Genomic DNA, 24463 nt, shown 5'->3' on the forward strand with positions numbered 1-24463 from the left:
CTTAGGGAAGATCAGTTAGTGTGTCTTAAAATGTGGAGAACTGCTGTCTTACATATAAATGGGAATTTGCTTTGAAAGAAAGAAAATGGGGCTGTCTCAGTTTGAAGGACTCATGAGATACTTGTCCAGATAGTGCATAAAATCTTAAAACAACAGTTAGTTCTAAAACAAAAATGGACAAAAAATTGAGTGGACCCCCTCACCACCCTCCCTCAAGCACAAGCAAAAGTTATAAGTGACACACTCACAGCCTCAAGCACTCTCATGCACCCTGTTTTGGAAAAAAAAAAAAAAAAAAAAAAAAAAAAAGAGACAAATAAACCCCCACAAATATCAGTTCATATAGTCTCTATTTGTCATTTTCTGTATTTTGCTATCTTATTTTGTTTTCCCCAACCATGTTTTCTGTTCCATCCCTCAGTCTCCGAATGTCCGTAAAAATAAAGTGACAGAGGGGCATTGCTTCGCGTTTTTTCAATCAACTCGATCAACTGCAGATGGCGGTTAACCAACCACGGTTCCATTCTGCTTTACTCTGACCAATCCCTCTTTTTGTTTTCCATTGGCCAGAATAAGTTAACAGAACCCTGTGACATCACCAGAACGCCAATTCACTCCTTTTGTCCTCTTGGAAATCTGCGATTGTTTTCACATCGGCGCGTCCACCTTCTACAGTAACCTTCTCCTCTCTCTCTTCAAACTTACAAAACTTGTGTCATTTAATTTCGTATTCGGAACCAGATCCTGTTTTTGGCTCTCCTGGCATTGAGTCATTTCTGTCAGTGAGAGGAGGCTCGTCCACTGGGCCGTTGATGGGCTGGAGCAGTAGTGGACAGAGGAATAAGGTGAGAACTAAGAGGCTAGCTAGCTGGTTAGCTTTAACGGAGCCACAGTTTGAGCCGAAGAGCGTCCACTCCGTTTAAATAGTATCTGAAGAGTCGCTTGTCCCTGACAAAGCCCAAGTTCTCATACAGTTTCAGGGCTGATTTGTTAGTGATCTCTGTCTCCAGCACCACCTCCAAAAAGAAGAGAGAAAATAAAGATACACATTGATTAAAGAACGCATTCGTGGTTGGAGATGAAACAGAATGAGTCTACAAAATGGATCCCAAAAAGCTATGTGTACTTCTCAGTCAGTTTACAGCATGTTTGTTTGGAATAAAACCTAAAACCACTGGCTGCCTAAGGAGGCTTAAGACACTGTCTTTGGTTCTACATGTAAGGACATGATTATGAATGTCAGACAAAGGCACTACTGAAAAACCTCTCTCCAACTCACGTTTTCAGTGGCTCCTATTCAACAAACCTATAAAATGACATTTGCATATACAAAAGTGCTACACAAACAATATCAAGTCCAGTGATCTAGATACAGACTGCTAAGAGAGAACTTTTCCACCTCCTACCTCATCACAATCCCCATCAACCATAGCATATATGGCCTTTTTCACTAGATTAGTACCTGTATCACCACAAGAAGAAAGAACAACATTAATAAAGAATTTCTGAGGTGAAGTAAAGTTTCAGTTAATTTACCAAGAGTGATATTCCAAAATCCTTACAATGATGTTAGCCATAAACATATATTATCTTAGCTTACTCTTCAGATTGCAAAGTCCATAACTTTTCCTAGCTATTGTAGAATTTACCATTACCGAAAACAATGCACTTACCATTACCCAAAACAATTTCATAAAACACTCAGTCACTGTCTGCATGGACATGTGCTGTGCAGAATAGTGGCCAAACACATACAATGCAGTGAAAGACCACAACCTGACCCAAATTAAACAGGCCAAGAGATCACATATTAATCACACTTACTGATATAATCCTTGAACACAGATCTACACATTGCAGATGAGATCAGTGATGCTTACCAATTCCTTTTCTGCGAAATTTGGAGTCCACAGCGAGCATGGCAATGTAACCACGACGAAACATCTTTTTGTGCATATCCAGCTTGCATACAATGGCACCCACACAGTCATTGTCCACCATTGCCTGTAATATAACAGATATGAGGCTGACGAGTCACAGTAAAGAGGAACAAGTTAAAATGAAAATTATCACACATATTTCATCAGTGAACTGTGCAGCAAGTAGGTTCACATTGCCAAAAAACAATACTTGGCATCAGTAAACAGATGTGTATTGTGCCAGACTAACACTCTTACACATACACGCTTTGACAGCTGTCATTTCAACTAATTGCTGAAGTATGCACTTTCGTAACTGTCTGTCTTTAACGCTAATGAGCTACTCGTTAGTAAAAATTAAGATAAACGTACACGTTGTAAGAGCCTTGTTTAGTAGCTAGCTAAGTGAACTAGCTAGCTGTATCACTACCCTTCAAACATTTCGCAAGTCAGCTAACATTGCTAACAGTCACAGCCTCTACATCTGCCACCGAGGACAGAACCTTCATGTAATTCAAATTACCACTATCTACTTACCAGAAAGCAGAGCTGCGGCCAGTTGTGAATGAAGTACCTATATGTATATATTGAATAGGGCTCTGACAAGTCCTTAGTAATAAGCCTTATTATATCTGGCATTTGTAGCTCCGATTCGTATCTCACGTATTTTATAGAACTATCTTCCGTTTCTCTTTCTAGCGAAAGGTTAGCCATCTCTTCAACTGGGGCTTGAGAGGTAACATCAGCGGTGCTGACAGCTGCCGATTCCTCAACTCTAGCCCCCTGCGTCCCAGGGCCTTCGTTGTCCTCGATCCATGTTGTCGACACATGGTCGACGGGATCACTAGGAAGAGCTTCAGTTCTGTTTTTCTCGCTTTTTTTAGACATTCTTTCACTCTCTGTTATCGCCATGGTCGCCGTATAGATGACTCCGTTGTTCTTCGAGAGCGAGTGGTTCTGATGCGAACAAGAACTGTCTTTTGACAAGTTGCGGTTGCCCGCGAGCTCCGTGTGGATTTCCCCCGTGCTATCAGTGTGTTCCAGGACAGCATTACGGCTGTCAGACGCCTTGTGGGTCGGGTGCTGGACGTGGTTTTGAACGGCCTCCGGGCAGCTGATTATGCCATTAACCTGCTGTGTCTGGGTAGAGTGCAACTGTGAGGCAGAGGAGTTAGGGTGCAGATTTTTCTGGTTTGTTTTTATAATACCTTTTCCGTCATTTGCTTGTTGCTGTCCTGTCCCGGTAACTATGAAGTCTCCTCGATCCTCATTGTTCCCTAATAATGTACACCCACCCCCGGGAAAGGAAATAATTTCGGTCGGGGATGAAGACAACGCGTTAGGCCCTGGCGGCACCTCAGCCATTCCACTTCATTCAGTAATAGTGTTTACAGAAAAAGAGGACGACGACGTTTTCTTGGTAAACGGCGAATGACAATAAAGTCAATCCAAACGCTGTTACAATGAAAATAAAGTAATAACACGTCAACGCACTATCTCGTGTCTCTTCTCCACATTACCCAACTCATCTCAAACGGCCTACCCAGAGCTGTCTCACAGTAAAAGCCCGGCCTTTCGCGTCTGACATCACAGTGTGAAAAAATACAGTAAGGTCATGAGACATGCGCGGTTTGGACGTGATCGTTGAGGGGGGGAAATAAGGCGCAGGTGCGAAGCACACTTTTGAGCGGCGTTACTTCGGTGGCCAATCCAAAATATCCCTAGATTTTCAAATACTTTAGAATGTATAATGCAAAATATGAAAGTATCCTGTACATGCAAACTTGTGTCTTCCGTAATCATGCACTACACTGAAAAGATGTGAGGACCTAACGTCAAGTTATAGAGACTGTTATTGTTGTTTTTCTTCTCATTTCGAATTCTAAGCTATGATTAGTTCACGGTCTTTCACATTGTGGTATTCTAAATTTCACGTAACATGGTATAATATATCTGAATTTATTTCATATAATCTTACTTTCATTTTCAGTAAACAAGATATAGTCGATATGACCTAGGGTACATCGTTCACAGTTTTATCAATCAATTTTAAAGAATCATAACCAGCACAAATACAGGTCACTAATGAGTCATGTTTTGTCTTTACAATAATTTTACACCATAGTAAAGGTAAGTCTCTTTAAAATGCAAAGAGCTCAGCCTCTGTCAGAATTTGATATGAAATTAAAGGAAGTGTAAGTGAAATAATATGCACTTTATTGTATTCGTCTCCTTTTTAAATGTCATTTGGTGCTGGATGCGTTGGACATGCACACATAGAAACATAAAAAACAATATCATACTATCGTTTCCACGTTTCTTTTTCCTTTTCTTTCTTTCTTTCTTTCTTGCTTTATTTCTTTATCTCTTTCTTTCTTGCTTGCTTTTTTTTTTAATTTCTGATGTACGGTTCATGGGAAGCTCAACGTTGTCAAGCCTCTGAGAAACAGTCTGTAATATTTCTTCAAATAATGTTGTTCTTATTGTAAATGTTGTAATATGTTATGAGAGGAAACAATGGACATCTTCTGTATTTCATATGTATTTAGACTGAAACTGATGAAATTTGAATCCTTCCTCTGACATCCTGTGTCTTAATTGTAGGTGACAGTTTTTAATGCCAGTTTAAGTGCTCTACTCCATCTGATGTCAAATCAGATGTTTTATCTTCGGCACCCAGGTCTTATATCTTTTTTCCATCACATAAAAATTATGTCATTAAAAAAATAACTCTACATTTGCATGTATGTTCTTCTTTGCAGTGACACTCCTGGTGATAGCATAATGATATCATCTAACTCTGAGTCAGAGACTATTGTTAGACAATGTCTGATATTATATTTTTTGAGGTGTGCAAAAATACAGACTTATGGTTGATACTGAGAAAACTGTAACAGTACATTTCGATAATTCAGTGAAAAGTCAGTATGTTCCTCAGTTCAGTGAGAGCCATTTAGTGCACAAACTTTGATAAATTCTTTGATTTATTGTTGGAGATGAACATGTGGCACTTAAGGATGCAGTCAGATTCTTGACAAGCAGAGCCTGAGGTAAGGTTAGGAGTAAATGATTTTAATGAAAGAGTTGGGTGCTTCAACCATTTAAAGAGTTTTTTTTCCTTTTGTGTCAATTTGGACAAATGTGCTTGCTGTTATTACGCTGAAGTACAATCTTGGGAATCCCTAGCAAGTTTATGTTTGTCCAACTGTGACGCTAGATGGCGCTGTGAACTTAAAAAGTAGGATTTGATTTTCTCTGTTCCTCACCTGCGATTTAAATCTTTTCGTACATTACGTTGTATTGCTCCTTCACTTTGTCAAAATCATGTAAAAAGACTGAACACGTGAAAATAGTAAAATGCACTTTTGTTTCTGTATGGATTCAAACATTACAAAACGTCATTCATCCTAATTGGTCCATTAGCAACAACTTTGACATGAATGTTCCCCCGCTATGAGCCTAGATGTACTCCACATAAAGGTTTACATCCAGTATGCAATTTGTAGGGGGATGAGGGGGGATGCCATCCCCCTTGTTAACCTGCCATCCCCCATATACTCTATAGAGTAGTGTCAGTGACCATTGGACCATCCCCCCTGTTAAATAATAACAAATCGCCTACTGCATCATATGTATGACTAATAAGACAGGCAGCATATCAAAGCTTTCTCCCTTGAACTCCTGGAGGCAGTCTGACTGATGACAGGAGAAAGAGAGAGAGAGATCACTACGATCTGAGTGTGTGTTCTCACATCATGGTAGCGATTGGTTCCAACAGTTGGTGGATTGGTCATGGTCAGTATTCTGAGGATAAAAATGCTTGTGAGAATGCAGTTTGCCATAGTGCTGGAGCCAGTGAAGAGACTGGCAGACGTGACAGACAAAGGGCTTTAGAACAAGGGCTCTAACTGCCAGGGCCCTGATTCAATCTCCTCTCTGCACCATAACCAAACTAAAAGACTTTATCATCAAGTTTTATTTTCCTCACTAAAACCTTCCCAGTTACTCTCATATTTCAAATAATCTAAAAAAAGTTCAAATAACTAAACCATGATTTACAATTTAATCAAACTGAAAGCTCATTCATCAGGGCATTGAATACTTCAGAGGTATTTCTGAGAGGGTTGGGAAAAAACAGGGGAAAAAAATGTATTTGTGATCTTTTGTGAACAAAATTGTGAAAAATAGTGATATTAATCACCAGTCACATGGAATGCATATAAGTATACTAATTCATAATGCAGTTTGTGTAGTTTGGTTAATTCTATAGATATGAAGAGAAAAGAGTAGAGAGCTCTTCAGCTCTCAGTCATTTAGATAATTGACATTTTGGGCCTCTACTGGTGCCTTTTGTTGAAGAGAAGCTGGAAAGGGGCATTGAGGACAGACTTGAGTGGAAACACTGAGGACCAGAGAAGAGCCAATAAGGGCTCCTTTGAATGACTGTCTGGTCGTTTTTTCTCCCCTCCCTTCTGTCAGCCAGTGAGTCTCTTAGGTAGTCCTCTAAACAGAGACAGGGGCCTAAGCTCCATTGTGAGGGGATCAAGGGGTCCCCTCTTCAGCCAGCTGACAGGCTAATTGGACCGCATGATAGATACCTTGATTAAAGTGATAGGCACTATGCACTGAGTCCTGAAGAAGTGGAAGAGATTCATTCCGCTTTCTCATTAGCCAGAGTTACTATGAAACATGCCCCGCCCCTTTTCATCTCGCATACAATGCCAAAGAGAGGTGTGATGAATGGATTCTAAAAAGTCAGGAAAACAGTTCTTTTTTTTCTCACAAAACAAACTGCAACATGAAATGTGCTGCTTTCATGTTTATTTGATTCTCCTTCAAACAAAGTTCTCAGCTACACATTATAACTGAGCCAAGAAAACATGGCCAGAAGCTGAAAAGCACCTTCCTACCAACAGAACAACAACAAAAGAAGTGAAATGGCTTTTGAACAAATGCAATTGTAATAACGTTACCAAGCATGGAAAAGGTTTGGATCTGCAGATTTGAAAGACTGACAGTCCATATTGTCTTCAGCTTGTCTGTAACAATCTGTCCATCTTGTGTTTCTATTCATGTCCAGAGCAAGTGCCCTTAGAAGGCAAGCTCCATATTGACATGGTGTCACGGTCCACTCCCTACTCTATCATTTAGTGAAGCCATTAAAAATAAGGCACTTCATACTCTGAACATTTGAATATCCAGTAGCACAGCCTGTTTCAGCTGTAACTTTAGCCTTTACCAGCACATATGCTAAATACTGCCTTTTGTGAAGACAAAGGAGACAGAACTACAGCATCAGCAGTCCAGACGACACAGGGGCATCTCCTGTGGAATTCCAGATGTAGTATTCTGAAGAAACCAGTTCCCGTGCTGTGGAAAGTGCAGAAACATCAGACTTCAATTAAAGACGAGATGAAATCTACTGCAAACTGCGAGATGGAATCTACTGCAAACTGTTTCCAGAACATTTCTATAATGATAGCACCTTCCAAGAAAAGTATAAGTGAAAATGTTTACCACAAACGCAACAATACCGCAGGTGACCATTTTATTTAGCACATTTTATAAGACAAAAAATATTCATGAAATTATCTTGCTGTTCTTCATGTATATTTATAGAAAAAAAACTGTTAAGTATGCTTACATGTGACAATCTTTGACTTGGCAGAGGAATAGACCTGCACAGAATGTTGGTCCACACAACATCCAGATAAAGTTAGGTCTGGCACCCGAAAGTACAGCTGCAAAATAAAGAGATATTTCCTCTGAAGTGTGTATTTTTTTACCACGCATCTGTTCATGTCTTTTCACAATAAAAAATTATGATAATGTTTATAAACTGAACACACAGTGTTAGATGTGTGGTAAACAGGAGTTAAAGATATAAGCTTCAGGCCAGGAAAATGCTCAATGGTATGTTAGCACGTAAAGACATTTACTCGTCCAAAAATGGTCAGAGTTGAAGGATATTTCTCTGTGATTCTTTCTCAGTTTTACTCTCTGAACCTCAGAGTAAAGTGGCACTTGATAGTTGATCACCTGATAGATTAGTAACATGTGAAAGCCATCTGTATTTCTCCATGACTTTAGGATTAAAGAATCGTACTTTATTAATAACTAATTCTTATATCTGTTTCATTTAGGAGCACTGATCATAAGCCAAGATTGGAGTTGGAAGCAGGGTGTGGTCATTTTATTTGATTTTCGGTTTACCTTGATGTAGGCTGTTAGATCTGTGCAGAGAGGGTCTGTTGGTCCTGGAAGTTGTCCTGAAAAATGAACTGTTCCATCTAGCGTGACCTCACGAGATTTGGGAAACTTCTGGCCTGAGGAACAAAGAGCACTTTTAGCCACAAACATATGGAGAGATGTATCACAGACAGACACGTTAAAGGCACTGAAAACTTGTTAAGAGAGCTGTGAGGGATTAAAACAACTTACCGATGATCCAAACCAGTAGGTTTTTCTCTTTAGACACCTCCAGCTGACCTGAGCTTACTTTAACATCCACATTACCCATCTGATTTCTGTAGACAGATACATCAACTGGACTTAGGCTGGATTAGTTTAAGCTTCCACATAATGATGAGTGTATCTTTATACACGGATCTATGTTTGTTTGTTCGGGTGTATTACCTGTTGAAAAAGGGTAAATGAGCTTCACAGTATTCAAAACTGTTTTTGACACTTTCGTGGAGCTTCAGACCCACGTTTAATTTAAGCTGGTTCTCTTCTCCCTTAAGCTGGTAAGAGCCTAGAATGGGTGGCACTGGTACCTGCCAAAAGGAAGCACAGACACCACAAAATGACTAAATCTAAAAATGCATCTGCTCACAATCAGGCTTTTCATAAATGTAACGCAAAAGTCAAATGTCTTGTATTATTGTAACAACTCTACCTTTGCTAGACAGACTGGATAATATTATTCTAGTTTGTAATGGTTAACACCATAACTACTTAAATGACCAACCAGATAAATCAATGACCAAATCCATTCAATTCTGTCTCTATAGAGAGAGTGTGTGTGTGTGTGTGTATATGTGTGTGTGTGTCTGACGACTGACCACACAAATGAGTAAAATTAAATGCTTGAGAGACATTTGCCTTGGTTTCCTTCCTTTGATAAGTACTGATCGCAATGGGTGAGGGAAGACTGAGGGAAACCAATCCCTTTTTCCACTGAGTTCAATCTAACGCATCAACAAAGCATTAAAAGCATCATCAGTATCAATCTGTACGAATGTCAGGTGATCGGTAGTCTTTGTTTTTACCTGTGAGGTGTAACTGCAGAGCCGAAATGACTCCAACGGTGGCGAGAAAGGGAACTTATAAGGGCCAGAGAAGGCAGAACCATCACTGTCATCTATGCTGCTGGCCGTGAGCATGCTGGCATCCAGTGAGGTCACACAGGGGTGAACCAGAATGTCCTGCAGAGGCGAGCCATTCGGGGGCAGAGTGAGGGTGACTGTCACATTGGGAAGCACTCCTTCTACCTCACACTGATGTTAAACATGAAAAAGACACAAACAGAGAAAAGATGACCAGGGAGAAAGAGAGAGAAATGATGAACTGTAGCCTATGAAATGTTTAAGGATATGTGAAGTAGTAATACTAATTTTATAGTTAACATCCATGGGTCTCAGGAAAAATAAAAAATCATTGTCAGTATTAGAGGTCATGCAACATTAGTGTTTTGCTCAAGGGCACATCAGCAGTGAATTCTCATTCTTGGAGTTTGAACCCACAATGTTCTGGTTACTAGTCACTCTGTTTCTGTTGTGTACTGAATGCGCCCGATTGGAAGGTGGTACTTCTCCTCTGTTGGCAGTTCATTTTAAACTTTGCAAGTTTTTCATACTTGGTAACTATTCTTTAAGTCAAAATTTTGCAAAAAAAGAAACAGATAAGAATTAGTTAATGTATATATGTTTCACAAGCAGGTTCTCACCTTGCACGTCACAGTGCCATACACATCCCACAAGTCCTGCCTGCTCCTGTTGCCATACTGCATAGACCTAACCATCTCTGTAAGGGCCACGCTCACTACCGCCCTCCCCCGATGGAGCCCTGCTTTCCAGGCCGGCTGCTTCTGGGTACCCCCTGGGCTGGGTGCCACAGGAGCAGGCGTGACTCCAGACTGAGGAGCTTTATCCAGGGGTGTTCCTAGAGGGCAAATCCGCAGAAGCACTGAAGGCAGAGCAGCCAAGCGAGAGGCCAACACTTCAGGCTCTGGCAGTTTACCTGCAGGCCCACACAGGAAGCCCTGCAAACCAGACAACAGAGCCAAACCATGGGACACTGACGCCAAGCTAGGGAGAGGTGGCCTTGGTTCAAGGGGGGCCTCCACCAGCGGTAGACAGGCTAGGATTAGCTTCCCTTGGGTTATGGTTAACACAGGCCAAAGCGTGCGCCCGCCTGGCCCATCTACACGGAGCTCCACAGCTGGGGAGTGCTGCTGGCGCGCACAGTCATCGCGCATGGCCACATAGGGCTTGTCAGGTTCCACCAGACCCAGTTCCGTCAGTAGAAGCTGTGGAATGGCACGGTCCTCCGGTACAGCCACATAATGCGTGCCAGCTAGCAACTTTGCCCGATGTTCAACTGTTGCATAGCGTCTGTGGAGAGACATACAACCGAATCAAAAGAAATGTCTGTTTGCTATTTATCCCTACAAAGCAGGTCTTCAGCCATTAAATCAAAGAAATTTTGATGCTATGTACTTAAAGAGCTCTCTCGATTACGGTCCTTTACGTTTTTTTATGCTGAAGAAGAGTTTTAATGCATTGTCCACTCTGCATACCTTGAAAACCGCACTGTTCCAGCTTCCCCTTTGTCATGTGAGATAATCCACAACGCCCGTACACTCATTTAGTCTCTCTTCTTTTCGTTCTCAATAAGTAGATGACATTCGACAACTGGCTGTCATATCCGACATTCTATGGTTTTAAGATGTGTGGAACTACTTTTGCCTCTGCAATATATTTAACCCTACAGCACGTATGCTTAAGCCTCAGATGTTACGTTGTTTACTGAAAATACAATCAATCTAGTGTGCTAAAGCTGTATCGGTTTACTACTTCCTGTTTTGAAAATGCACGTGACTGTGCGGGGCGTGGACGCTGGTTAATTCCTGTATGCACACGATCTGGGATCAGCTTTGCAACACCACATCCTTAAAGTAACTACTTCGAGGAAGACGTAAAAACTGACCACAGATCATATATCCCAATACTTCCTGCTGGAGGATGGGTGATTCTCATATCCGCCAGGTCATGGCAGCTGGATGCAGGAAGTAGCGGGCCTTAAATCATAAATAAATATTGAAGAAAGGATTCTGTCAAAATTCATACGATCGGTCCTGCAGTCGAGCGTGACACTCGTCTGTTTTAGATTTTGCCGCTGCTGCGCTTTGAGGTTTAGCTTTGCTTATGCTGTGTACGATGGCTACCACAGCACAATTGTTCGAGGTAAAAAGAGCTAATATACACAGATGCAGTTCAGCAAGCTAGCTTGCTAGCTAGCTGGTAACTATAACAGATTTCCCCGTTGTATTTTTCTTCACTTTGTTGAAAGAAATTTCTGGGCAGCTTCAGGTTCATGTATAGTTTGGGGAAAGATATGTAGAATCCAGTAGTCAAGATGAACTGTACTGAGTCGTGTCCTAGAAGTAGTCTATAGAGACTGTCAAACATTGCATGAGATTCTTTTGCATGAGATCTAGTTACATTGTATGGGATCTAGCTAAACTACTAACTTTTTAGCCTGTTAACTGCTGTTAGCTTACGAGCAGTTATGGCATTGTATTCTCCTTTGTAGAAGAATTATCAATAACAACATGAATCAGGTGTATGTGATAATTCTGTTACTGTCTACTTGGATCACTTACAGACGTGCTACGGTTTTCCAACTGTCTGATGGCGTGTTGATTGAGCAGTATGAGCTTCTAATGTTTCACTAGTTTCGGAAGAACTCTATTGCAGGTACCTTTCCCTGCAGGAAAGTCTTTTTAACGAACGTCTTTCTGTAACAGGAGCCCTTTGATGCTGATGAGTACATTGAAAGACTCGCGTGGCGGACACCTGGAGGGGGTTCCAAAGGAGGAGCAGAAGCCTTTGACCCCAAAAAGTAAGCAGCAGTAATACAGTCAGTGCCTAAAATTAACCCCACACTTGTCACTTAAACTTCATGATTTTAAACTTCCACAGTGATTCTCTGGAGTGAAGTGTTTTTAAGAAAATATGCTGTGCTGTGTTTCATTTGTGACAGGAAGTCATGCCATTCTCTCATATTTCTTAACAAACTGCTTTGTTAACGGTTAATCATTTTTAACCCCCGTAATTAGTGTAACAGTGACAAAAAAAAAAAAACAGGACATGTTTTGCATGCGTACATCCATCTATTTAAGTTAATATTCATGACACCTGAAACCTTCAGAAAGAATGTAGTACTGGTGGTGGCACAATATGGAATCATGTTTCATTTTTACACACAGAATTTTATAAATATTCATTTTGAACCTGCTGTGCAGATGTCTCTGTTTTGTTCAAATTCACCTGTGAAATGTTCTGCCATTTTTGTGTTGACATTATCTAACAATAATTCCCTATTGTTTTGAAAGGCTTGATTTAATGGGTTTAAGGTGGGATAATAAACCAGAAAAGAACATGGTGACTGTGGTAAACAAATTTGAATGATTATAATGTAAACACCAGTTTATTACTTTTACACCTGACAGCGGCAGAACTATGCAACCCAAAAAATTCTTCACCTTTAACCCGATATACATATCTGCGCACAGGCCTACCATATAAAATCAGCTTGAAGATTGTCTTGTATGCAAAGCCTTTCTTTAGGTGTTTCGTCATGCTCTGTACACTGACTATCTATTGATGCTCTCCGATTTAAAAATAGGCAAGACTGAGTGCCAGGCACTCACAGTATCAGTTATTTGCAGGGCATTTCTGTCATCTGCTCTGATTAGTCAGGTTGCACCTGGCAGCACAGTTTATGTCTGATACACAGATTAATATGACTTCAGGAAAAGCATATTATGGCCATAATAAGACAATGTCAAAAAAGTTCTGCTAAGGCTACGAAATACTGTTATCTGTTTGGTTTCCATTTAAGAAGGGTGTCAGTTGCATTCTAAAATTAGGTTGCAGACATTTGCCAACATGCTCAAATGGGCAGTTTTTCTGAAATTGCATTTTTTCAATAAATAAGTCTTTCTCTTTATAGTGATGTAGCACTATGTAATTCAAAGTTTCGGCAGTAGTAAGGGATGCAAGTGCAAATTTACGGCAAACCTTAAGAGCAAACGAGTCTGAAAGGCCTGATTAAAGCTGCTAAACCAATGACTCACAAACGACGGAGAGAGAGAGAGAGAGAGAGAAAGAGAGAATTTATCTTTTGGAATATGAGGGAGGGTGGGGGAGAGAGAAAGAGAGAGAGCATGAGAGCAAAAGAGAGAGAAAGAAGAGCGAGAAAAAAGACCTTAAGCTGCACCGAGCATTGCTGGAATTATGATGATATGAGATTACACACTCATCACTTCAGAATGGTTTCCTACCACCCAGAGAATCCAAAGATGCTGAGTAGGAGATTTTGACTCTGCTGCCCTGCAAGCTCTTATAAACGCAACCGAGGAAGCTCTCAGTATGGGAGACCTCATACTCACTCACATGCACGCACGCACGCACCACCAAATTGCTTTTTAGATAGAAACTGTGAATGTTAAGCTAGCAGGACAAGACAGCAACATTTTTGCCTCAACAGTAAATAGTACCATTGCTCTCATTTATCGCGCTCAATTTCTCAGTAAATGTGCTCTCACAATTGAAAATCACTGCAGTGTCAGTAGGCCTTTATTATAGATAAAGCTCATAAGCATTTTCTGACCAAAAATTATTTTTTGCTGTTTCACCCTCACAGTCCTAACTGGGGTTTAATGATCTGACTGTCATGTGCTATGTCATGAACCTTTGTGTTGACCTTACCACAGAACACATTAAAAAAATTACTTAATTTTTAATAAATCTTATCTCTGTTTACATTCAGTGCAGCAACACAAAACAGAATCATTGGTTTCATCCAGCATCTCTCCAGTTTGCTGTATGAAGCCTTTATAAAATGCTGTACATGGTCTAGAGCAGTGTTGCCCAGTCCTGTTCCTGGAGACCCACATCTCCAACACACCTGCTTCAGCAAATCAAGAAGTTGATAATTAGCTTTAAGCAGGTGTGGTAGAGCAGGGAGAGATCTGGCATTCCTCTGGGCCTTAAGGAGCAGGATCAGGAAACGGTGACAGTCTCTGATAATATCTCATAGTTCACAGATGGTCTGTAGTTTACAGACGTTTGATTCATAGGTGTGTCTTTGCCCATGTAGTGGCTGTCTTAAGTGTTTCCCCATCACTTCCAGGTTGCTGGAGGAGTTTGAGAACCACATAGAAGAGCTGAAGCAGCTCGATGAGAGAATCCAGAGGAAGGTAGAGAAACTGGAGCAGCAATGCCACCGCGAGGCCAAAGAGTTTGCCCACAAGGTCCAGGACCTACAGAGAAGCAACCAGGTTGGTACCAAAAGCACAAAAGATGACAGGCCTTTCTACTGAAGCTACTAGAGAACACTGTTCTTATTTAGATAAAGACATATACAGTTATCTGTTCGTCTGTTTTTTTGCTTTTCTTTTGTTAGTCAAGGGAATAACGGATTATCTCTCTCCCTGTAACAGTCTGAGTTTGTGTGTTTTTACAGGTTGCCTTCCAACACTTCCAAGAGTTGGATGAGCATATCAGCTATGTGGCCACTAAGGTTTGTCACCTTGGTGACCAGCTGGAGGGTGTCAACACACCAAGGCAGAGGGCAGTGGAGGCACAGCGGCTGATGACTTACTTCAACGAGTTTCTGGATGGTGAACTGCGTAGCGATGTCTTCAACAACCCTGACAAGGTCAGCAAAAACCGAAAACGTGTCAGAAGTCAGCGTAATAGGCGAACATACACAGAGAGGGAGATGTTCCATCACTAAAAGCCAGAAGAAATGCTTAATTTCCCTGGTAAAAGTTGTAATACACTTCAGTGGTCTGGTTCTTATTGCTATGACAATTATAAGTTACGTAGAAAATGGCTCATTTTTCAAACAGTAATTGCTAGTGAAGGGTGTAATTGCTTACGGACAATTATGTGAGCGAAATGCCGCTTTAGGTTCAAAGAGCTAAGGAACAACTCGGTTTTCCCATATTCAGTGCCGCTTTTTCTCGCGTTGAATTATTTCATTCATTTTTCCCGACCGCTGATACGATATGACCGTGATGGGTGGCGAGGATTGAAACTCCAGCGTTATTAGCATTAGGCCACCAACACGTTCCCAGGGAGACGTGTGGGAATATCCATCCGACTTTTAATATTTCTTAAACACTTCCTCCTCCTCCAGATGAGAAAGTGCTGCCGGTGAATAGCTGAAGGGGAGGTGGTGGTGGGGGGGGGTGAATAACAGAAGGGAAAGGAGGGAAGGAAGGCTCAGCTAATCCCTCTGAAAGGGAGGGCCGGGCCCGCCAATGTGGAGACAAGCACCGGTAAAAACCCCCACTGCTTGGAGACGGCTACATCACTTACATGGGATTTAGCTAATCTTAGCTGGGGGACAGATACTTAGAAAAGCTCGGCGAGGAGAGCAGAAAAGGCTGGATCCACCTTACGGGAGCACTGTAATGATGTTAGCTGAGGCAGGCAGGAAAGGAACGAGGGAACATAGGATGAGTGGACAGCAGGGCCCTTTGGAAGCTTCCCCCCCCCCTGCCCCCCAGAGTGTGCGAGGGGTGAAGGTAGAGGTAGGGGGTTCTTGTTAGGGTCCTGTTTTTGGCAAGACCTCCCTCTAGCCCGTTGGGTACAGATTATGGAAAGCAATTTAGCTAGGCTGCTACGGGATTAGCCATAGTCCATTCATAATAGTTGTGTGCTGGTATAAAATGTGGGCTATGCTGCAGCAGACAGGGGGTTAGAGCACTGGTGCTGATGGCGTGCAGGTGTGGGGAGCAAGAGATCGCTCTTATCGGCCATGTGGTGAACAAGGTAAGGGAGGGAGATTTAACATAAGCTGATTCTCAGATTTAAAGATGCTGCCTTTGGCCTTTTTCCTGTCCGTTTCGTCATCTCACTCTAAATGTTAAATGTCCATCTCTCCGTCCACTCTCTCTCCCTCCCTCTCTCTCCCTCCCTCTCTCTCCCTCCCTCTCTCTCTCTCCTCCTACTGCTCTTTCTGTCTAATTTAACTTTTCCTCTCTGTTTTGTAGATAAAGGAAGCTGCTGACATCATTCAGAAGTTGCATCTGATTGCTCAGGAGCTGCCATTTGACAGGTAAGCAGTGTAGGTTACAGTAAATGTTGTGGAAGGAATATGCTCTGTTTACTAGTGAAGACTGCAGAACTTTTGATTAAATGCTGCAAAATATTGTGAATGGTTTAAAGTAAGCAAAAAAATGGGTGTGTGAAATAAAAACACAATATGTGATACTACACCAAAGAAACAGATGGTTTTTTTGGTCGGGTTGAGAACTAGACAACTTTTCCCAGATGCTGGGTAAATGCTGACTTGTTGTATCATATACTAGAATAAGTCCAAAAACCATCTCCCTTAAAGTTTTATAAAACGTTCTTCTTAAAGGATCTCTGTTTTTTTTTCTATTCCTCTCCATTTTGCTTTTTTCACTCTCTCTCTTAACATTCTGATACAGGTTTGCTGATGTCAAGGCCAAGATAGCAAGTGAGTGGTATTTCTTCTTTTAAGTAGGAGACCATGCTAATGAGAATTTCAGTTAGTTCAGTGTGACTTCACATTTGTTTTAAAACACATGTGTTTTTGTATGTGTGCTCTGATAGGTAAGTACCACGACCTGGAGCGGCAGTTAATTCAGGAATTCACAGCAGCCCAGCGGAGGGGGGAGATTGGACGTATGAGGGAAGTTGCTGCCGTCCTGCTCCATTTCAAGGTGAGAGAGAGAGAGAGAGAGCCAGCCATAACGCTTCAGTACTACAGTCATCTCCACATCCATTTCATATAGCAGAGCTGAACCAACTCCTATCACAGCCACCGCCTCCTAAACTAAAGTTGCACCTTTTGTAGATGAATTGTTTTCAAAAACTGATGAAAGAATTGTGAGAGCCAAAGATGCATTTCACTTCACCCAGTTTTGTTCTGTTACTCAGCGGCTGGCATGTCACTGTTACAACATTAACACTGGATCAGTTTTACGGTTTATGAGGGATGGGGACAAGCCTCACATTTCTCAGATTCTCTCTCTGTCTTATGCTCTGGCCTCTGACATTATCTCTCTGAAATGCCCTTATGAGTAAAGTTGATAGCAGGATTGCATTGTTTTTGTTTTCTTTTTTTTCTCTCTCTGACAGGGCTATGCCCATTGTGTAGATGTCTACATTAAGCAGTGCCAAGAGGTGAGCCTCATACAGTTACAGCTTCATCATTTCAAATCCAAACAAGCTTTACTGTTTGATGTCATGACTTTGGTGGGTTTGAAATAAATTTTGGCAGTTTGGTAGCGAAACCATCATGTGGATGCATCAGATACGTAATTAAGCAGAGGAAATTAAACCAGTGTTTGCAGAATGCATGTTAGGAAATTCTTCAGATTTTACTCAGCATCAGCATCTTTTTCAGTCAAATAAGTAATTACACAAAAAATAAGTAAATACACAAAAATAGGTATATAGATTAAGTGGAGGGATCAGAAGTTATTTGAAGTTATTTTAGGATAACTACATGTAGAAGTACCTTTCGTTCAAATATACATGTTACATGGTGTGTGGCTGAGAGAGGCGCTATGAGGGTGTTAAGTACTGAACACAGTGTGGGTGTGTGTTCTTAGGGTGCGTACATGCGTAATGATGTGTTTGAGGATACAGCCATTCTGTGCCAGAGGGTTAATAAACAGGTGGGAGAGGTCTTCAGCAGCCCAGAAACTGTCATGGCCAAACTCATCCAGAGCATCTTTGAGAACAAACTACAGGTACTGCACATAAGAGGGCTAATCTTTATGCACACATGCACACAAACGTACGCACATACACAAACGCACACACACACACACACACACATTTCTGTTTGTAACCTAGTGGGGATTTCCTGTTGACCTTGACTTTACCCTGACTAAAGATTGAAAACTGTAACCCTAAGCAAAACCAATTAAATATTTTGGCCGGTATGTTTTAACAGTAACAGCAATGCGGAATCTTTTCAAAATCAAAGCTTGTCCTAAACGGGGACCAGATATATTCACAAGGTCCTTGCTTGTGAGATAATTACATCTTATTGTTATATTTGATTCACACAATGCCACAAGATCCTTCTCTCTCTGACACACACACACGGATACATACGTACAGACAGGTTGGAGCACTAAATGAGTCTGATAGAGTTTGCTATGATTTCAGGCTCATGTAAAAGAAAAACTGGACGAGACTCGCCACTCTGACGTGGAGCAGTACCTCAAGAACCTCTACGACCTCTACACCAGGTCACATACCTGTTTAAGATCAATGAGATTACAATGTGGTTCATTCTCATTCACCTCAGCGTGACGGGTTTTTGCATTTTGTCTTAGTTTCAAATAAGAGCTGTTTTTAGTTTGTTGTTTCAGACGCTGACACTTTGAATGTGAACATAGTCTGCTTTCCTACTGTCCTTACGTCAAGCAATGCCCAAAGCTCAAACCACGTATCCTCTTTCTCAGGACGACAGTGTTAGCTTCCAAGCTTTCTGAGTTCAACCTGGGTTCAGATAAGCACACCTTCCTGTCCAAACTGATTAAGAACATCTTCTCCTGTTACCTGGAAAGTTACATCGACATGGAACGTCAGTACTTGCAGAACCGAAGTGCCATGATCCTTCAACGTTACTACGACTCAAAGAACCATCAGAAACGGCCACTGGGAACCGGAAGGTAATCATGTCACACAGTCTCGCTTTGTCACATCCGGTCATTTCAAGACTGACTGAATGTAGAGTGCTTTCCAAAGATGGGTGTTGAAAGTGTGGAATGACTTTGGTTTTTAAAAGTGGTACACACAGTAAACACATCCACTGTTGACTGTTATTCCTGGTGTGTCTGTATGTAGACATTTATCTAAGTCTAAGATGATGTATGAACCTGAATCGATGAAAGATATCTCAGCCTATTTCCTATTTTATGCCTCTTCATCTCTCTCTCTCTCTCTCTCGCTCTCTCTCTCGCTCTCTCTCTCTCTCTCTCTCTCTCTTTCTCGCACATGCGTACGCATGCATATATACATACAGTATCCAAGAGCTGAAAGAGAGGATCAGACAGCGCACTAACCTGCCCCTGGGCCCCAGCATTGACACACATGGAGAGACCTTCCTGTCACAGGAAGTAGTGGTCAACCTGCTGCAGGAAACCCGTCACGCCTTCGAAAGGTGCCACAAGGTAAACCAGTATGGCCGGTAAAACAGGAAAAACAGATGTTACATCGTTCGTACTCTGTATCATTCGACGTCAGTATTAAAGCAGGAGACCGTCCTGAGTGCCTTGGATTTGGAACCCTTTTACTTTTCATCCTCTTTCATTTACTCTTATCTCATATTTTCAAAGAGCGCCAGTGGAAATATATGCTGATCAGATCAGGTTCAATGTAGAGTATTTTTTAGTACAGTAGTTAAAATATTTGAATCACTGGGCCATGTCCTAATACTCCTACATGTCTTATTTTTTACATGGTGTCCTTTCCTGCTAGTTGAGTTTGTTGAAACAATACCGAACGCTTATCAAAGCATGCAAAACACACACTGCAGAATCTTCATCAAACTAGCCAGATGTCCTGTTAATGAACACAGAAGGCTGAAAGAAGGGGAACAGTGAGGAGAAGTGGGTTCAGTGGGAGTCATTCGACTACTTAATCATCCCCGGGCTTTAAGTGCATTGTTTTGTCTCTTGAATGTAGATGTAGTGTTGTTGTATCCTGATGCAGGTATATAAAGATATTAAGTTAGGTGTGTGAATGTATGTATCCTTCTGTGTAGCTCTCTGACCCTGCTGACCTCCCCAAGAATGCCTTCTCAATCTTTCTGCTGCTGGTGGAGCACCTGTGTGTGGACCACATCGACTACGCCCTGGAAATCGGCCTCTCAGGTACAGGCCCTCCACACCTGACTCACCCTCGACAACAGAAAGTCATGCCAACGTTTCAGCATTGCCAATAATGTTCTGTGTTTTTTTTTTTCTTTCCTTAACAGCCATCCCCTCTGCAGACGCCAAAAATGCCAACCTCTACTTCTTAGATGTGGTGCAGCAGGCGAACACTATCTTCCATCTGTTTGATAAACAGTTTAATGATCACCTCATGCCCCTTATCAGGTAACTATGACTACGGTTTTTGCAGGGTGAGTCACCTCTATTCACTGGTTGCAGGCACCTGTGGGGCTTGGTCCATGTGGTGCGATCTCTCACAACGTCAAAGTCAAAACTGTCCAGTAGATCAACTAAGGAGCATTGCTATTTGACAGTCTTGACTTTTGAGTGAAGTCACCTGAAAGATCCTGCTTTTCTGGAATTACACCAACCCTGGTCTCTACTCGTTTTGTCATGTTGCATTACATGTATATTTATTCATTTGGGGAAATATGAATTTTACCCAAAGCGACATACAATGAATATACATACAGTGCGTCTGTAGCTTAGCTAGGTACAGATAATCTGTATATCTGGACTTAAGTTTAAGTTGTCTACGTAGTGATATCATCAAGGTCTGTTATTACAACTGAATTACCATCTGGGACATGGTGAATATGGGCCAAGCTGATATAAAATAAAAAGTCTTAATTCAGAACCTAAGTTATTCGAGCTAAAAAGAGGAACATAATTCATAACCAAAGTTATTTGCAGAATATGCCAAAAGGGTCTCTTTCGTTAGCTGTTTTCTCGTGCGTCCTGACCGAATATTAACAATTCCAGCTCTTCGCCCAAGTTGACGGAGTGTTTGCATAAGAAGAAGGAAGTCATTGAGCAGATGGAGGTGAAGCTGGACACTGGAATTGACAGGTTAGTCCTAGACCCCAGTAGCAGATTTTTCTTTTTTCTTCTCATCTGTCACAGCTGATGCATGTACTTTTCCAAAGAAAAAATGAACTTTAATAACCCTCATAAAGGGTAAACATTCAATATGAGAGTCGTTTCTAGTTAGTGACAGACAGTGACTGTATCATTTGCCTCATGCCACACTTGTTATAAAAGCCGTTGGCACTCACTCTGTCAGATGCAGCTTAGACTGATAATCTTCAATATGTTGAATTTTGACAGCACTAGGCCACTGAGGTGTAAAGTAGCTCACATAATGTCTCAATGTTTGCAGGACTCTGAACTGTATGATTGGTCAGATGAAGCACATCTTGGCCACAGAGCAGAGGAAGACTGACTTCAGGCCAGAGGATGAGAACAATGTTATGATACAGTACACAACGGTAAAGAACCCAGTCTACTATATTACCTTCTTATTACCATTTTAAAGAAGACGAGTGCTAGAATTCTCATATGGCGGTTTGTCCAGTTCAAAATTGCTGTGTTTTCTCTGTGTGTAAATCATGGATCATTTTTTTTTAATCTTGCGTTCCCAGGCCTGTTCCAAAGTGTGTGCCTACGTGGGTAGACAGGTGGAGCGCGTGCGACGGTCCATGGACGGTAAGAACGTGGACACGGTTCTGACGGAGTTCGGCGTGCGGTTCCACCGACTCATTCACGAGCACCTGCAGCAGTTCAGCTACAGCTCCATGGGAGGCATGCTGGCCATCTGTGACGTGGCCGAGTACCGCCGCAGGGCCAAAGACTTCCGGGTAAGGACAGGTCACGGATGATGAGAGAATTCTTTTGCCTTCTCTCCGCCCTTAACATCTGTTACCCCATTTAAAACTGCTGCCTCATAGTACTTTGCATCGTTTTTTTTTTTTTTTGTTCAGTGACGCTACTCGATCCAGTGCCTTAAAGCGTAATACATAGTAAAGGATACATGAACAATCACGACTTAGTTATCCTTAAAGAGGAAGTTCACAGTTTTTGTCTCATTATAACCAAGGGTCAACGGATTATTGTTCTTACTTGATAATCCGAACCGATATTCGACATGCTTCTGATCGCTGTAATTGTCGTTTTGACCGATATGTTTGCTGATTAAAGGGGGAAAAAAGTCACGCTTTAAGAGATGCGTGTGCTTCTCTGACGCAGCCACCACTCTCAGAAAGATAGAATTTTTGTAGCCTGGCTCAATGTTCCACTCACAGCATTATCATAAGAATGGCATGCTTAAGTTGCAGAACTCACTCTGTAGTTGGCACAAAGAGCCCACGGAGGTTACAAAACCAACTGGATAACATACTTATGCGTACTCTGTCTTCTGCCTGACTCACATACAGGACCATTCCTCACTCTGACCACAGTATCTGACTCAAGCTTGCTGCTGTGGGCAGTCTACTCATGAAAAACCTCACTCCCCTCAACAGTCAAAATAACTCTTACTCCACATGAAAATACTGACACTAAAGTTTTCAGCAAATGAGTATCGACCCCAAATACGAGTCATTGGTCCCCTTGATTGCTACTAATCAGTTATTATCATTATTGGCCCTGGAAAAACTATATGGGTCGACCCTTAATTATACCCATTACCTTTGTCAGTATTACAGGTGGTTTTTCAGTCAGCCCTTGAGCTATTAGTTTTCTTGTATTTTTCACCAAAAACACTCGTTTCCCGTAATCCATTTAAGACACTCAAAACAACACTGATTTACAATGCCATGAACCACAGTACATGTGTCCAAAATGAATTTCCTAATGAATGATTTATAAAATCTCTTAAGGGAGGTAAAAAGAGCTGTTGTTGCCAGCTAAGGGTCTCTTGTGTGGTGTGTAATCTTCTTTATACTGTTTTGATTTGCTCTCACAGGAGGTGAGAGCAACATGTTTTACTGTTGGTCTCTAAGACAGGATAGAAACATGATTCACCTGGTCAGGATAAGAAAGTCTTACATTGATTCTTTCTGTATTTCAAAATGTAAACAACAAAATATATTGGTCTGCTGGAATAACATGTCAGAAATATTGCATCAATAATTTGCTTAGAGATAAATGGACCAACAGTAAACTTCCACATCGAAACTGTCACAATTTAAATTTGCTTAGAAGTGTTTTGATCATAATAGAGCTGTTTTCTTGAACATTGCTTCGACTTTCACTTTTATAAAAGGATATAACACAGCATAGTAAGTTTGCAATCTGAATGTTTGAGGGGAAAAAATGGTGATGGTATTGATAAGTATACATTAAAATCTTGTGGGGAAAGTGGTGGTAATGGTAAATGTCTATTCCCACAGGTTCCACTGGTCCTGCAGCTCTTTGACACGCTCCATGCTCTGTGTAATCTCCTGGTTGTTGCCCCTGACAACCTTAAGCAGGTGTGCTCTGGAGAGCAACTGACCAACCTTGACCGGAACCTTCTACACGCTTTTGTCCAGCTGAGAGTGGACTATCGCTCGGCCAGACTGGGTCGTCATTTCAGCTAATGACCATGAGGGCTTGATATGCACTGCTGCCAGTCTGTGTGTAGCCTCTCATCCACACATCCAGTCAGAACAGCCCCTTAATGGACCACAGCCGTGTCGCCCGAGTCTAAACAGCTCTCGGACTGTTTGGCCTTCATTTGTGAGCTCACGGTGGAAAGGGAACTCGGCGGTCCATATTTTCAATGAGTAAAACATAGTCAGAAAGGGTCCATCACTCCCTAGGTTTGTCCAATTTTGTATCTATTCAAGTTTTCCTTTGCCAGCCTTTACTTTGGTTTTTGAGATGGCAGAGAACAATATGTGTATTCATATGCATAAATTTGACACGTGTCAGTCACCATATGGATTTTCTTGCACTATTGCTTTGACACCTGTTTTAACATTGTGAATGCCAATCTGTAAAACAAAGCAACCCACGGCCAGTTGTAGCCAGACTGAAATGGACCACATTCGACTTTCTGCCGCTCTGACTGGAAGGTTAAGAGATTGACTTTGCTTTTGTTTCAGTTTGTAAAAACTATATACATGTTTTCTGTAGCTGTTTTGGCAGTGGAGAAAATTTCACAAAGCTGCTGTGTGGGATAATGAGGTCGCCAGACGACCACAGCTCAGACTCATGGTTTTTGCACATAGGGCTAGAGAGCTTGTGTTAATGCAGGCTTTCAAAGTAACAAACACCCAGTTCCCAGGGGGAAACACGCTAAGCTAATCCACATCGAACAGAAAAGTGTTCACTCCATTTCCATAGTGCTGTAACCCAGGGCCGCTCAGATCTAGTGCAGGAGGGCTGAAATCCTGCAGGTTTTCATAGCCACCAACCACTGTTCTCTCTAATTAAGAATCTCAAATTAAAGATCAGGACTTTAACACTCCTGGCCTGGTCTTTGGCACCCAAAGGTGACTCCAATTTTTGGGTTGTGGTGACCGGTCTGTTCAGTGGTCCTTTACTTATCTTTATTTAGCCAGTG

The 24463-nt window shown here is 41.6% G+C and overlaps 3 protein-coding genes across 3 annotated transcripts; 1 reads left to right on the plus strand and 2 right to left on the minus strand.

Moving 5' to 3' along the window:
- Positions 1–305: 305 nt before the first annotated feature.
- On the minus strand, positions 306–3329 carry naa30 (N-alpha-acetyltransferase 30, NatC catalytic subunit). The gene is made up of 4 exons (XM_030786521.1): positions 2457–3329; positions 1881–2004; positions 1407–1462; positions 306–1016 (listed from the first exon to the last, which is right to left on the minus strand). Exons 1-4 carry the CDS (start codon positions 3282–3284, stop codon positions 879–881), a joined length of 1146 nt encoding a protein of 381 aa, XP_030642381.1. The 5' UTR covers positions 3285–3329; the 3' UTR covers positions 306–878.
- A 3488-nt stretch (positions 3330–6817) lies between these two features.
- ap5m1 (adaptor related protein complex 5 subunit mu 1) lies at positions 6818–10886 on the minus strand. Its single transcript, XM_030787063.1, has 8 exons — positions 10720–10886; positions 9868–10534; positions 9191–9418; positions 8556–8695; positions 8361–8446; positions 8133–8245; positions 7564–7660; positions 6818–7289 (listed from the first exon to the last, which is right to left on the minus strand). The coding sequence occupies exons 1-8, from the start codon at positions 10785–10787 to the stop codon at positions 7207–7209; spliced, it is 1482 nt and encodes a 493-aa protein (XP_030642923.1). The 5' UTR covers positions 10788–10886; the 3' UTR covers positions 6818–7206.
- A 390-nt stretch (positions 10887–11276) lies between these two features.
- Positions 11277–23560, plus strand: exoc5 (exocyst complex component 5). Its single transcript, XM_030786796.1, has 18 exons — positions 11277–11386; positions 11950–12044; positions 14340–14487; positions 14673–14867; positions 16210–16274; positions 16651–16679; positions 16796–16905; positions 17324–17368; positions 17800–17940; positions 18365–18447; positions 18664–18873; positions 19227–19374; positions 19968–20076; positions 20181–20301; positions 20899–20985; positions 21296–21404; positions 21558–21773; positions 23307–23560. Exons 1-18 carry the CDS (start codon positions 11348–11350, stop codon positions 23493–23495), a joined length of 2139 nt encoding a protein of 712 aa, XP_030642656.1. The 5' UTR covers positions 11277–11347; the 3' UTR covers positions 23496–23560.
- Positions 23561–24463: the final 903 nt, after the last annotated feature.

The sequence above is a fragment of the Chanos chanos genome, chromosome 10 (assembly GCF_902362185.1).
Source record: "Chanos chanos chromosome 10, fChaCha1.1, whole genome shotgun sequence".
Classification (NCBI taxonomy): Eukaryota; Metazoa; Chordata; class Actinopteri; order Gonorynchiformes; family Chanidae; genus Chanos; species Chanos chanos.

What these genes read in the sequence shown, in the direction of transcription:
- exoc5 (XM_030786796.1), top strand. Translation starts at nt 11,348, where the DNA reads ATGCTGTGTACGATGGCTACCACAGCACAATTGTTCGAG. An exon ending in TCTTTGAGAACAAACTACAG is followed by an intron (nt 17,941 to 18,364) that starts GTACTGCACATA and finishes CTATGATTTCAG; the next exon opens with GCTCATGTAAAAGAAAAACT. An exon ending in TTATGATACAGTACACAACG is followed by an intron (nt 21,405 to 21,557) that starts GTAAAGAACCCA and finishes TTGCGTTCCCAG; the next exon opens with GCCTGTTCCAAAGTGTGTGC.
- naa30 (XM_030786521.1), bottom strand. Translation starts at nt 3,284, where the DNA reads ATGGCTGAGGTGCCGCCAGGGCCTAACGCGTTGTCTTCATCCCCGACC. An exon ending in GGCCGCAGCTCTGCTTTCTG is followed by an intron (nt 2,005 to 2,456) that starts GTAAGTAGATAG and finishes GTTATATTACAG; the next exon opens with GCAATGGTGGACAATGACTG. An exon ending in ATTTCGCAGAAAAGGAATTG is followed by an intron (nt 1,463 to 1,880) that starts GTAAGCATCACT and finishes GTGGTGATACAG; the next exon opens with GTACTAATCTAGTGAAAAAG.
- ap5m1 (XM_030787063.1), bottom strand. Translation starts at nt 10,787, where the DNA reads ATGAGTGTACGGGCGTTGTGGATTATCTCACATGACAAAGGGGAAGCT. An exon ending in CCTACTGGTTTGGATCATCG is followed by an intron (nt 8,246 to 8,360) that starts GTAAGTTGTTTT and finishes TTTGTTCCTCAG; the next exon opens with GCCAGAAGTTTCCCAAATCT. An exon ending in ATCTAACAGCCTACATCAAG is followed by an intron (nt 7,661 to 8,132) that starts GTAAACCGAAAA and finishes TTTATTTTGCAG; the next exon opens with CTGTACTTTCGGGTGCCAGA.